The sequence below is a fragment of the Martes martes genome (genome assembly GCF_963455335.1).
Source record: "Martes martes genome assembly, chromosome: 17".
In the NCBI taxonomy this organism is placed as follows: domain Eukaryota; kingdom Metazoa; phylum Chordata; class Mammalia; order Carnivora; family Mustelidae; genus Martes; species Martes martes.
Genome location: NC_137905.1, coordinates 53,927,289 through 53,941,177, shown reverse-complemented (window position 1 = coordinate 53,941,177; position 13,889 = coordinate 53,927,289). Strand labels below are relative to the sequence as shown.

The 13,889-nt window shown below is 41.2% G+C and overlaps 1 protein-coding gene across 1 annotated transcript; it reads left to right on the top strand.

The window, feature by feature from the left end:
* Positions 1 to 269: 269 nt before the first annotated feature.
* On the top strand, positions 270 to 9,504 carry LOC308358423 (vomeronasal type-1 receptor 4-like; the record flags this gene model as incomplete). The annotated part of the gene is made up of 3 exons (XM_080828605.1): positions 270 to 278; positions 1,344 to 1,401; positions 8,687 to 9,504. 3 exons carry the CDS (start codon positions 270 to 272, stop codon positions 9,502 to 9,504), a joined length of 885 nt encoding a protein of 294 aa, XP_080684731.1.
* Positions 9,505 to 13,889: the final 4,385 nt, after the last annotated feature.

Genomic DNA, 13,889 nt, shown 5'->3' with positions numbered 1-13,889 from the left:
ATTGTGTCAGTTCCCAGTGGACTTATTTCAGAGCCAGAGGACCCTATATGGGAATATGGGACATGGACCACGTTTATGAAAACCAGATTTAATATTCTCTACTTACTGTTTACACTTTACATTTTTGACTTAGAGTTTTTCTTTCATCAAGAACCTTCCAAGGTTTGAATATATAACCTTTAATATTAATATATGAATCATTAATGTGAAGTCCATTGTACCTTCCTCATCCTTCACAAATCTATGAGACAGGCACTGATATTATTTTCATGGTAAAGGTAAGGACAACGTAGGCAGAGAAAGGTTAGACGATTTGTCTGATTTACATCTTAGTGGCATAGTGGGGACTTGAACTTGGTGGGAGTGGTAAATGGTAGTGAATTTAACCATCATGCCATACCAAAAAAGCTAGTTACACGTATTCTTCCAATAATCCAGACCTAATTAATGTTACTACCTATTTTATACCCATTGTTTTATGTTAGATTGGTGGCATTTTATTTTGTAGTTTTGGTTGTAAAACATTTCCATTTATGTGTTGCCTTTATTGTATAAACCCATGTCTGTTTTGAATAAAGATTTAGAGGTCATAAAAAATGTAGATGCACTGATCACAATTTAATACTATAGGTACCTGCCCTATAGTATTATGAAATAATACGTAATTGTGAAATAATGAGTGAAATAATAAGTAATATTTAGTAAGACTTTATGGTGCATATAATAGCAGTTGGGGGCCTGGGACCTTTTACCTATGAAAGACTGATATGAAGCCTCATGGGCATGATGTTCCAGGATGACTGGTAAAGTGAAAATAAGCAAACTGTTTAACCTTTACAATGAGTTGTTATTATTATTTTAAAAGATTTTATTTATTTATAAAAAAGAGAGAAAGAGTGAAATAATAAGTAATATTTAGTAAGACTTTATGGTGCATATAATAGCAGTTGGGGGCCTGGGACCTTTTACCTATGAAAGACTGATATGAAGCCTCATGGGCATGATGTTCCAGGATGACTGGTAAAGTGAAAATAAGCAAACTGTTTAACCTTTACAATGAGTTGTTATTATTATTTTAAAAGATTTTATTTATTTATAAAAAAGAGAGAAAGAGCATAAGCACAGGGAGGGGCAGAGGGAGAAACTTCAGCAGACTCCCCGCTGAGTGAGGAGCCCAACCCAGGGCTTGATCCCATGACCCTGAGATCATGACCTGAGCCAAAATCAAGAGTTGAACACTTTACTAACTGAGCCACACAGGCATCCCAATGACTGCTTATTATAATGGGGGTTTTCAGATGGCAGGGGATTGGTAAAAAGTGATCATCTTATACCATTTTTAGGAGGATGACTTAAGTTTCTTTTATGATTATCAGAGGCATTTTCAAGAAGTGGCTCAAGGTAAGTTTTACTTGCTTTGCAGAATAAGCTAAATTAAATTTTACTAAATGGTTTTGTCTGCTCAGGGAGACTCATATTTTGTGAGAACTCTTTGAAGGAGATCCATTCAACTCTTACAAACATGTAATAAGAAACATTAATATTTTTTAAATTTATTTTTTAAAAGATTTTATTAATTTATTTATTTGAGAGCGAAAGCATGAGAACAAGCAGGGAGAGCAGCGCAGGAAGAGAATGAAGCAGACTCCCCACTTAGCAGGGAGCCTGATGTGGACTCGATCCCATGATCCTGAGATCATGACCTGAGCCAAAGGGAGATGCTTAACCAATTGAGCGACCCAGGTGCCCTGAAACATTAATATTTCTAAGTGGGAACCACAGTAAGTGGAGAACATTGGATTTTAGCCGTGACACATGAGCCTCACATCTCATGTTTCCATGCCAATATCTGGCTCAGAAGAAGAATTTCACCCCCTGGAATCTTACAGAATGACCACCAGGGATTTGGCAATAGGAATGATCTTTTTATTAACAAACTACAGTGGACTTCTGGGGAATTTTCATCTTCTTTACCATTATCTTTTACTTTATCTAGTGGGATGAGGGTTCAGGTCCACAGATTTGATTCTCAAACACCTGACTGTACACAACTCCTTAGTCATTCTCTCTAAGGAGCCTTCCACGCAGTAGCCGTCGGAGGGTTAAAAGACTTCCTTGATGATTTTGGATGTAAACCGGTTTTCTGTGTTCACAGAGTGGGCAGGGACATGTCCGCTGGCACCACCTGCTTCTTGAGCATCTTCCAGACCATCATGATGGGTCCTGGGGATTCCAGGTGTGTGGGGCTAAAAGTGAAAGCTCCCAGGCACCTGGGCATCTCCAGTATCCTTTGCTGGATCCTGAACATGATGCTTCACATTACTGTTCCTGTGCATATGACCAGCAAGTGGAGAAATGAACATATCCCAAAGGAGAGAATTAGGACTACTGTTATTCAACAACTTACAGCTACCTAGTAAAGTCATGTATGTAGCATGGCTCTCATTCCATGATGGTTTCTCTTTGGGGCCCACAATCTGGTCCAGTGCCTCCATGGGTTTTTTTTCCTGTACAGGCACCAGCAGGGTGTCCAATACATTCATAGGAACAATCTCTCCCCCACGTCCTCCCCTGCCCTACAACCACCCAAAGCACCCTTGTCCTTGTCATCACCTTTGTATCTTTGTGCATTCTCTCCTCCATCTTCTACAACTGTTCGATGATTTTGGACAATCCCAGTCTGTGGCTGATAAACACTACTACATGAATCACTGCTGGTTTCCTCTGTCAGTCCCTATACTCTCATAAGTCATGACTCCAGATTGTCCAGGCTCTGTATTGCCCAGAAAAGAAATACAAAACCACGTAAACTCGTCATAAATATGAAAATTACATGCATATTTACAACACTTAGTTGTTTATTAGTCCATCTGACAGTTCAAGCACAATTCTGAAACAGTCATATTATAAGAGAGTGGTAATCAACACAGCCTTGTCATCTGCTGCAAAATGACTAAATTGAATATAATTGTTAATGATACATTACATGATTGTCATATTAAGACTATGCAATATAAGTGTATTAATATTTGAAGTGAAGGAATTTGGAACCTAGGTAATATTAAAACAGCATTTCCTGAAACAATCTGGAGATTATGAAGTGATTGAGCATGTAACTTTCAATCTGACATAATAAATTTTCCCCAAAATTAACTAGTTATGGGATTGTATGAAAAATTCCCTAAAATAAGAGCACCATTTGACATGGTCATTCAATATACTGAAGTTAAAAAAGCTTCCACGGAATAGTGAATAGCCTAGAGTTAGGCTGAAGAGTACATTTTTTTTCAGAGAGTGGCCACAGCACAAACTAAGTATGAGACTCATCATTACACTCTTATAGAGACATTAATCATCTAAAATTTGATGTTTTGAGTTGGCCCCGGTGGCCTAATGGATAAGGCATTGGCCTCCTAAAATTTGATGTTTTGAAGGGAAATTTAAACATTTTCTTGTAGAAGGGCTAGAGTAACCTGGCATAGAACAAAGAATAGCAGAAAAGTTTTGCAGGCTTTTTAAAAAAAAGTAGACTATTGACTATTAAAAAACACACATTGGGGCACCTGGGTGGCACTGTTAAGCATCTGACTCTTGGTTTCGGATCGCGTCATGATCTCAATTTCCTGAGATCAAGTCCTGCATCTGACTCCACACAGAGCATGGAGAGCCTGCTTAGGATTCTCTTTCTCCTTCTCCCTGTGCCTCAACCCCCACACCCGCCCCCCACACTCTCCCTCTCTCAAAAAAATAAACAAGAAAATAAAATAAAAGCACATGTTGTATGGGATAAAAATGCACGGATTTGGGGATCTATGGGAGTTACATCTTGGTCTACTATGCAAAGATGTCATCTGGGCATGTTGGCAAGAAACAGTCTCTGTGGTACTTTCTCTGGTCTCTGTGGTGAGGAAGTAAGTTTATTTAGGGGCCTTTCATTAAACTTGAATAGTGGGAAGTAGCCAATGGAAGACTAAATCACGGATCTATTTTGTTGATTTGGAGTTTTTGGAGTGAGGTTGTCAAAAGGTGAAGATGGAGATTTCTTCAAGTTTATATAGAGAGAAGCCTTAGCTGTGTCAGTCATATATACCATGTGGGTGTTCTCCACATCATGTCACCATCTTAAGGCTATGTCCTTGGAGCAGCCTCTGGGAGCAGGAAAGGCAAGTGGAACCCACATTCCAAGAACGGCAAGCAGGTGAAGAGCCTCTGAGTGCCCCAGTCCAGTTCATGGGTCAATTAGTGGCCACATTTTATGTTTCTGATGACGTTCCCAACACCCCTGCATTTCTCCCCTACCCCCGTCATTCCCCCATGCTATCTGTACACTACCTGTGTGCCCTTTCCCCGTGTCTTCATTTTACCTTGTGTTTCTTCACTCTCTGTCTCTCTCTCTCTTGCTCTCTCATACACACACACACACACACACACACACAGTCACAACCTCCACATCCCACCCCTCCTGCTATGTACCTGGATCTGAGGTGGCAGTGCTCACAGCCACTTCTAAGGTTGCACATCCTAAATGATATCCTTGTGGGTTGTTCAGGGATGGAAAGAATAAAAGCAGTAGAAAGATCTCCCCTTTCTATATGTCTGGAAGTCTGGACATACCATGATTCTTACACATGTGAACACCTTCCTGGGATACAGATGTCTGTGTTGATGGTGTGAGTGTGACTTTAATGAATATAAGTGAGCTGTGTGAGTTTGTGTGTGTCACAGTATGTATGACACACTGTGCCTATATGTATATAGTGTGTGTGTTTGTATATAGTGAGTTTTGGATGAGTGAGAGTTTGTTCCAGAAAGTGTGAGTGTCTGTGTTTAAGTGAGCATGTGTGACTGTATTTGTGTATGAATACACACGTGCATTTGCACCTGTGTGTAAGACTGTAAAACACATGTAGACTAGGGACAGAGCACCATCAGGATTCTAATCTTTCACTTGGAAACTGGGGGCTATGGATAGTGGAGATAGATCAAATTGTGCATCTGTATGAAAGAAAAACAAAGGGATCAATTTGAACTCATATTTTTAAAATCAACTACAAAAGCAGTCAGGCCCAGTACTGAACATGGAGAAAAAAATTTTAAAAATGAAAAAATAAAGCTTGAAGACCAAGGTAACCATTCAGTGCTCTTGAATTAAGGAAGTAACATTTGCTTATCTGTTAGGTAAGGGATTATAAAATCACCTTGCTAAATTATCTCATCCTGCTTGAAAAACCATGCTTTCATGGTGTATATTTCTTTTTTTTTAATTATTTAAAGATTGTATTTATTTATTTATTTATCTATAAAGCACACAAGCAGGGGGAAGGGCAGAGGGAGACGAAGAGAGAATCTCACGCAGACTCCAAGCTGAGCATGAGCTGGACATGGGGCTTGATCCTATGACCCTGAGATCATGATCTGGGCTGCAATCAAGAGTCAGACGCTTAACTGACAAGCCACCCATGCGTCCCAAACTTGTGTATTTCTATAGTTATTATTCTGTTAGATTTCCTGTACCTATGTGTGTTGGGGGAAGGGTGAATATTGGAAAACTACACTTTGCAAAAACTTCCCATATCGACCTGCACTTCCAAATTAATTGTTATTGAGATGTGCAAATGAGTCCATCGGTTTCTAATGTAAATTATATATTATTATCATGTACTTCATTTTATTTGTATTTCTTAGAAAATCTTCTTGGTTACTTTGTTTCTATATTTCTGCTTATAGCATAAATGATGCTGCGGTCCACCGGTCTGAAGACTGAGAAATAATTCTTTTGGGGTAGAAAAACTTTTCAGGGGAACAGAGAATACAGTGAGACACACGTGCTTCAAGGCCAGTCCCACCTGTGTCAGACCTCAGTATTTCCTGCTCCCTCCCTAGGAGACCCTGTCTGCCTCCAGGGATCAAAGGAAAGAAAGAAACCTCCAAACACTTGCAAAGGTCTCTTTGGAGATGATAACCACAAACTTGTCATTGTTTTTGGCAACTGACAATTTGGAAAAAAGTTTTCCACAAATATTCCCAGGTCCCCAAGCCTGTCCTCTCACTGCAGCTACAGGTAAAGAGAAAATTGCCATTGTTCAGGGAGTTGAGGTCCTAGAACCACAAACCCATATTTAGTGGTCTGGCAGCTTAACCTCTCTCTCACAGGATACTAGCTGTTCTTACTGGGGTGCTGATCCCCGTCCTGGCAGCCAGAGGGATTCCACTATTTTGGAGTTTACTTTATGGGGGCCAAGTCTGCAAACAAAGAGAGGTAGCAGATGTCTGGGTAAGTGTTCATATTGGGAAAAAACAAGGATTTTTATGGGTTTGAACCTGGTCCAGTGCCAAAGCCACACAGGAAAGTGGAACATTTCTTTGGCTGGAGTGGAGTTAGTAAAGAGAGATGGGGGTCCTAGACCTTCACTGACCCCTGATGGCTCCTGACGTGACCTAGTATGACCCGCACTGACAGTGACTGTTGGTGTTGAATCCAAGTGATAATGAATTCTGATTTTTCATGTGAACCGATGCCTGTACTTCTAAAGTAGATCTGCAGACAGGCTATCTTACTCTCTGTGGGTCCGCATAGACTATGTTTTCAGGGTTACTAGAGGTGCTTATAATACCTCCATAATTAGTAAGAACTAGAAGAAATCTACAGAATTACCTAGTCTTTTGCAGAAGCAGTGCATAAGAATGACAATTACCAGAAGAGAAATGTTCTATCTCGGGGTGTGTGAAATGATTAGTGGAGGCATTAATTTTTTTTTTTCTGTTGAAAACATCCATGATCTGTTGATTTTGGTAAGACCATTTTCCATCTTTGAGTTCGGGGAGGGGGCATTTAAAGGAATGGCAATGTTACAAAATGGATTTCAGATGGCAGTTAGACACAAAAGTATATTGGGATCTATTGTCTGGTTTAAAAATCTTCTCCTATCAGGGTGCCTGGGTGGCTCATTCAGTTAAGGCATCTGCCTTTGGCTCAGGTCACAACCTGGGGTCCTGGGATTGAGCCTCGGGTCAGGCTCCCTGCTCAGTGGGGAGTTGGCTTCTCCCTCTCCCTCTGCTGCTCCCTCCACTTGTGCTCTCTCTCTCTCACTTTCTCTGTCAAATAAGTAATAAAATCTTTAAAAAATATTTTCCTATCAATCACAAGCTCTTAAATTTCAATTTATAAGTGTATAAAGTATATAAATATATAAGTGTTTTCCCATCTTAGAGGTTTCATTTTATATATGTGCCCTATTTAAATATGTTTCACAAAGCTTGTCTCGGTGCCCACGTTTTTTTTTTTTTTTAATGATTTTATTTATTTGAGAGAGAGAGAAAATGAGTATGAGCAGGAAAGGAGAGGCAGAGGGAGAGGAAGACGCAGACTCCCCAGTGAGCAGGGAGCCTGATGCGAGATTCAATCCCAGGACCCTGGGATCACAACCAGAGCAGAAGGCAGACACTTAACTGACTGAGCCTCCCAGGTGCCCTGACAATGTTTTTTCATAAGTGATGTTATTAAACTTTTTACTTTGTCACTTGAAATGAGTGATGTTGAGTTTCTACTCTATAGTACTTCATCCCATATCGGTGTTTCAAGACCCATAGTTCAAGACCCATAGTTTCAAGACCCATAGACTCATAGCACCATCGAGTATTAAGTGATTCTTGTGATGGGTATCATTTTGCTGACATAAAGGCAAATTAGTGTTTCTGGAGTCAGTCCAATAGAAAGCCAATAGTGCATTCTTTCCATATAATTTGTTTCCAAGCAGGTCTGTATACAATAGAATACCATCAGCACATCTTGATTTTATGAAGATACTCAAAACTTTTTCATAGTTGGTACTAGCCTAGACAATAAGCATTTACACATAAATGGAAACTGGTTACAAAAATACAAAATACCAAGTGTAAAATAATATAACAAAGTATGAAATCGTCTAAATATAAGCTGTATTTTGAAGGCATTTATTTCCTTATTTTTAAAGATTTTATTTATCTCTTTGTCAGAGAGAGAGTGTGTGTGGCAGGCAGAGGGAGAAGCAGGCTCCCCGCTGAGCAGGAAGCCCAGTGCTGGACTCAGTCCCAGGACCCTGGGATCATGACCTCAGTTGAAGGCAGATGCTTAACTGACCGAGCCGCCCAGGCATCTCCCCACCTGTATTTTGAAGAAGACATCTAACTAACTTTGTTAGAACAGCACCATGTGTAAAGGCACTGCCATTATACCAGCCCAGCCAGGATCACATCTCCCCATTCCTATCAAAATGGTTTGAATTTGATAAATCATTAACCTTTCCCTGCCTCAGTGTTCCTTATCTTTCCCATGAAAATGCTAGTACTGACTCTCTCATGAAGTTGGGAGGAATCCAGGATGTCTGTAACCGTGCATTGTATGAATCATGTTCTCTAGAAAGCACTGAATGTGAAACAGTCAATACTTGGAAACCTGCTATTGTGCAATAACTAGAGGTAATTATTTGTAAGTTGGAACTAATGTAAGAGGAAAATACTGAATTCCAGCTGGTATGGTATGACACGCAGGTATGACATGCAGGGATCTCTGGCTTGGAGGATGTATATCACTCCCTGGGACCTGGCAGGGATTTGGCGATAGGAATCATCCTCCTGCTACAGATAATAGTTGGAATTCTGGGGAATTTCTCTCTTCTTTACTATTATCTCTTGCTTCACTTGGCAGAATGCAGGTTTAGGTCCACAGATGTGTTTCTCAAGCACCTGACTGTGGCCAATCTCTTAGTCATTTCTTCTAAAGGAATCCCCCAAACGATGGCAGGTTTGGGGTTGAAATATTTCCTTAGTGATTTTGCATGCAAACTCGTTTTCTATGTGCACAGAGTAGGCAGGGATGTGGCCATGGGAACCACCTGCCTCTTGAGTGTCTTCCAGGTCATTAAAATTAGTCCCAGAAGCTCCAGGTGGTCAGAGCTTAAAGTGAGAGCTCCCAGGTACCTGGGCACCTCCAGCATCCTCTGCTGGGTCCTGAACATGATGCTAAATATTACTGTTATTTTGTTTATGACTGGCACAAGAAACAACATAACCATTACAAGGAAAAGTGACTATGACTATTGTTATTCCATAAGTGGTAGCCACATAGCACAGTCATTGTATGTAGCATCAATATTGTTCCATAATGGTTTCTGTTTGGGGCTCATGATCTGGGCCAGTGGCTCCATAGTTTTCATCCTGCACCAGCACAAGCGGCGAGTCCAACACATTCACAGGAATACTCTTTCCCCCAGACCCTCCCCTGAGATCACAGCCACCCGAAGCACCCTTGTCCTGGTGAGCACCTTTGTTTCCTTCTGGACTCTGTCCTCCCTCTTCCACATCTGTCTGGTCATGTTTAACAATCCCAGCCTGTGGCTGAGGAATGCTTCTGTACTGCTGAATGCGTGTTTTCCTACCGTCAGCCCCTACATCCTCATGAGCCATGACTCCAGAATGTCCAGCCTCTGCTTTCCTTGCAAAGGAATACAAAATCACTTAAGCTGATCATAAATGTGTAAACTGTATGTTTATTCCAATGGTTATTTATTTACCATCCCCTCCAGGTATAAGCACAGCTATGAAACAGTCACAGGGCCAGAGCAGCAAACAGGAATGACAGAGCTTCTGCTCCTCAGTAAACATTACCATGAACGGCAACTGTAAATGAAATAGAATTGCGTTAACAGTCATATAATTGATATTTATGATGTTTGCAGTGGAGGAGTTCAGGTTCTGTGTGGTGATTACAGGGTGGTTCTGGAAACAATATGCAGAGTCTAAAGAAGTCATTAAGAACACAACTTTTGGGACGCCTGGGTAGCTCAGTGGGTTAAAGCCTCTGTCTTCGGCTCAGGTCATGATCCCAGGTTCTGGGATCGAGCCCCACATTGGGCTCCCTGCTCAGCGGGGAGCCTGCTTCCCTTCCTCTCTCTCTGCCTGCCTCTCTGCCTACTTGTGATCTCTGTCTGTCAAATAAATAAATAAAATCTTTTAAAAAAAATACAACGTTCAAGCGTGCCTGGGTGGTTCAGTCAGTTAAGCATCTGCCTTCAGCTCAGGTCATGATGCCAGGGTTCTGGGATCAAGCACCATATCGGGCTCCCTGCTCAGTGGGGACCCTGCTTCTTGCTGTCCCTCTGCTGCCCCCGCTGCTTGTGCTCTCTCTCTCTCTCTCTGACAAACCAATCAATCAAATCTTTAACAACAACAAGAAGAAGGATACCACTCTGGATCTCATACAATAAATTTTTCAGACACTAAGTGCTATTAGGATTGTAGGGAGAGTGCTGTACAAAAGGAGCACCAGTTGAGATGGTTATTTTGAGAATCCGAAAACCAAAGAGCAGCAAGTGAGACCGGAGGGCAAATTCAGTTTCAGAGAGTACAGCCATTGAGGGATATAACGGATCGTGCATTGCATCCATAGAGAGACTCTAGTCATTTGAAATAAGATGTTGTGGAGGAGATGAGTATATGTAAAACGTTTCCATTAGAAGTGGCCGTCAGACAAAAAGGATCACAAATCAGTTTCTTTTTTAAGATTTTATTTATTTATTTGAGAGAGAGAGCACAAGCAGGGAGGAACGGCAGAGGGGGAGGGAGAAGCAGGCTCCCCACGGAGCAGAGAGCTCAATGCAGGACTCACCCAGGACCCTGGAATCATGATCTGAGCCGAAGGCAGACGCTTGACCAACTGAGCCACCCAGATGCCCCCACAAAGTAGTTTTTTGCAGTTTTTAAAAAGATACCGTGTAAAGTGTTGCTTATTAAAAATGGTGAGGAGGGACGCCTGGGTGGCTCAGTTCGTTAAGCGGCTGCCTTCAGCTCAGGTCGTGATCCCAGGGTCCTGGGATCGAGTCCTACATCCGGCTCCTGGCTCAGCAGAGCGCTTGCTTCTCCCTCCCACTCTGCCTGCTGCTCTCCCTGCTTGTACTCTCCCTCTCTGTTAAATGAATAAATAAAATCTTTAAAAAAATTCTTTTAAAAAAATGGTGAGGATGAGGAGAAAGGGGAACCCCCCTTACGCAGCTGGTGGGAATGCAAGTTGGTGCAGACATCTGGAAAATAATATGGAGGTTCCTCAAAAAGCTAAAATTAGAGCTACCCTACAACCCAGCAATTGCACTACTGGGTATTGACACAAAGGATACAAACACAGTGATCCAAAGGGACACCTTAGCAAGAGTAGCATGTCTGTATTTAATCCACTAATGGTTGTATTCTGGATGATAATTATCAATTTATATAGTGATCTTCATTACACCAGTTATACGTTCTTTGTTTTTTTTTAAATCATAACTTTCTTATTTTAGAAATAATTCTGTTACCCCTTTCAAACAGGTGGCTTTACATTCAGTATAATGAAAATTTTTTAAAGATTTAATTTATTTGACAGAGAGAGTGCACAAGTAGGGGGAGTGGCAGGCAGAGGGAAGGGGAGAAGCAGGCTCCCTGCAGAGCAAGGAGTCCAATGGGGGACTTGATCCGAGGACCCCGGGATCATGACCTGAGCCAAAGGTAGATGCCTAACCCACTGAGCCACCCAGGCTCCTCGCTTGATCTGTATTTTTAAAAGTGTTGGCATCAGATGCACAGGTCATGAACTCACAGCTCAATGAAATTTCACAAACCAAATATATCTCTATTGAACACCTAGACTTTAAAAAAATGCATAGGTGTACAAGATTGGCAGCATTCCACAGCAACCCCATACATTTCCCCCTAAAATTTCAGTACTTCCACTAAGTAACCAATATTCTGACATCTAAGAGCATAGAAAAATTTCAGGCTGTTCTTAATTTTACACAAAGAATACAGCATTCGGTTACTTTTACTTTTACTATTCCATGCATTATGTGTGAATCTGTCTATACTGACTAACAAAGAATTAATTCAGCCATTCCTCTGTTGTCATTCACTTGAGTGGTTTTCATTTGGGGGCAATTAGGTAATACTCACATGTAAATTCTTTGCTTTTTGTGAGACATACGTGTATACTTTTGGGTATATACGCGGTAGTAGAATTTTTCAACCGTAGACTTACATCTGTCCGGCTTTTTGGCACACTGTGAAATATTTTCCAAAAGGTTCTTTTTTAAACTAATTTTCACACCCAGCAGCAGAGTATGAGATTTCTGGTTTATCCACGTTGTGCCAACCCTTGGTATTTTCTGGCATTTTTGTTATAATATTCTTGTTGATATGATTGTTCCCAGTAAGGATTTTGTTTGCCTTTTCTTGATATCTAAGGAAGTTGAATATCTTTTCAGATATTGACTTTGGATAACCTTTTATTTTTTTCAAAGTGTCCTTTGGTATATTTTTGCCATTTTTAAAAAATTTATTTATTTGATAGAGATCACAAGCAGGCAGAGAGGCAGGCAGAGAGAGAGGAAGGAAAGCAGGCTTCCTGCTGAGCAGAGAGCCCAATGCGGGGGCTCAATCCCAGAACCCTAGGATCATGACCTGAGCCGAAGGCAGAGGCTTTAACCCACTGAGCCACCCAGGCACCCCTATTTTTGCCATTTTTATTGTGCCCTGTTTCTAGTTGGCTTATGGTGGTTCTTTGTATGTGCTGTGTAAAATTGTCTTTTCATGGTGTGTTCTCTGTCTCATGAAGATCTCATGAAGACCAGCTCTGAATTTTATTAATACTTGTCATTTCCCATTATATTGTGTTTTTCGTTCAGTGTCAGAACTAGTTTCCCATGCTAAGAACACAGATGATCTCCTTTGTTTCCTTCTTTAAATTATGTCACTCATTACGTCATTACATAGAAATCCATGCAGAATCACTCTGTAGGGATGTGGTTAGCAACTGATATTGTTTTTCTGTAAAACTAATAAAACTCAATTTATTTAGAAAATGCTGTCTGTCTCGTGGTTCCTTATCTTTTCTCTCACCAGATAACAGGACATCTCTACTGGAACTGACATTTTTTGGTGAATGTTTGTGATGATTCTGCCCAACTCTCCCTGCCTCCTGATGCCCTCAGCAATCCCTTGCACCACACATCAAAGTCCTGGTGCCTGAAATCTTTAACGGGCCTTTTTGTTCAAAGGACTAATTTTTCTCATACAGGAAGGAAGAGGATTCTTTGGCTTTCTTATTCATGTGTTCACTGGACTAACACTTTTAACTTCCTTCGAGAACTTGAACTTTGCATTCACAACTCGGCTAAGTGTTTGGCACAACAGACCTAGCTTCGAGCCTGTCGACTTTCGACACGCCTTCCTCCCTCAACTCGATCGTGTCTAGCCTCTGATTCAAAGCAAGAGGCACGGGACTCTTCCTCTCACTTCAACACTTGGAGTCCATTGTAGGGTTACTAATTGGCCTCATCTCAATACTTTTGTGTCTCGGGAGTACGGAGGTCTGGGGAGGGCGAGGGAGAGGGGGAAGAGCTGGCTGGGGCAGGCCTCCGAACACACAGGGCATTTATCGATTAAGTTTGCCACCTTACCTGGGTGTGCTTTGTGGTACCCCAGAACAATGAGCAATAGTGACATCAAAGATCACGGATCACCCTCACAAAGATAATAATGAAAAAGTTCAAACCATTGTGAGGATAACCAAAGTGTGACACAGGGACACAAAGTGAGCAAATACTGTTGAAAAAATGTCACCGGTAGACTGGCTTAATGCAGAGTCACCCCCAAACCTTCAATTTGAGTAAAAAAAAAAAGCAGTATCTGTGAAGTCTAACAAAACAGATATGCCTGTATTTCATTTTGTATTTCCAATATAAGAAACGGTCATATACTTAGCAGCCCGTATAGTCTCACAGCTCCAAAGTCAGGAGTTTCGAAGGCTTGGCTGGGTACTCTGCTTAGGACCCCACAAATCAGAAAGCAGAGGGCAGCTGACATGGGCTCTTCTCTCTTACACT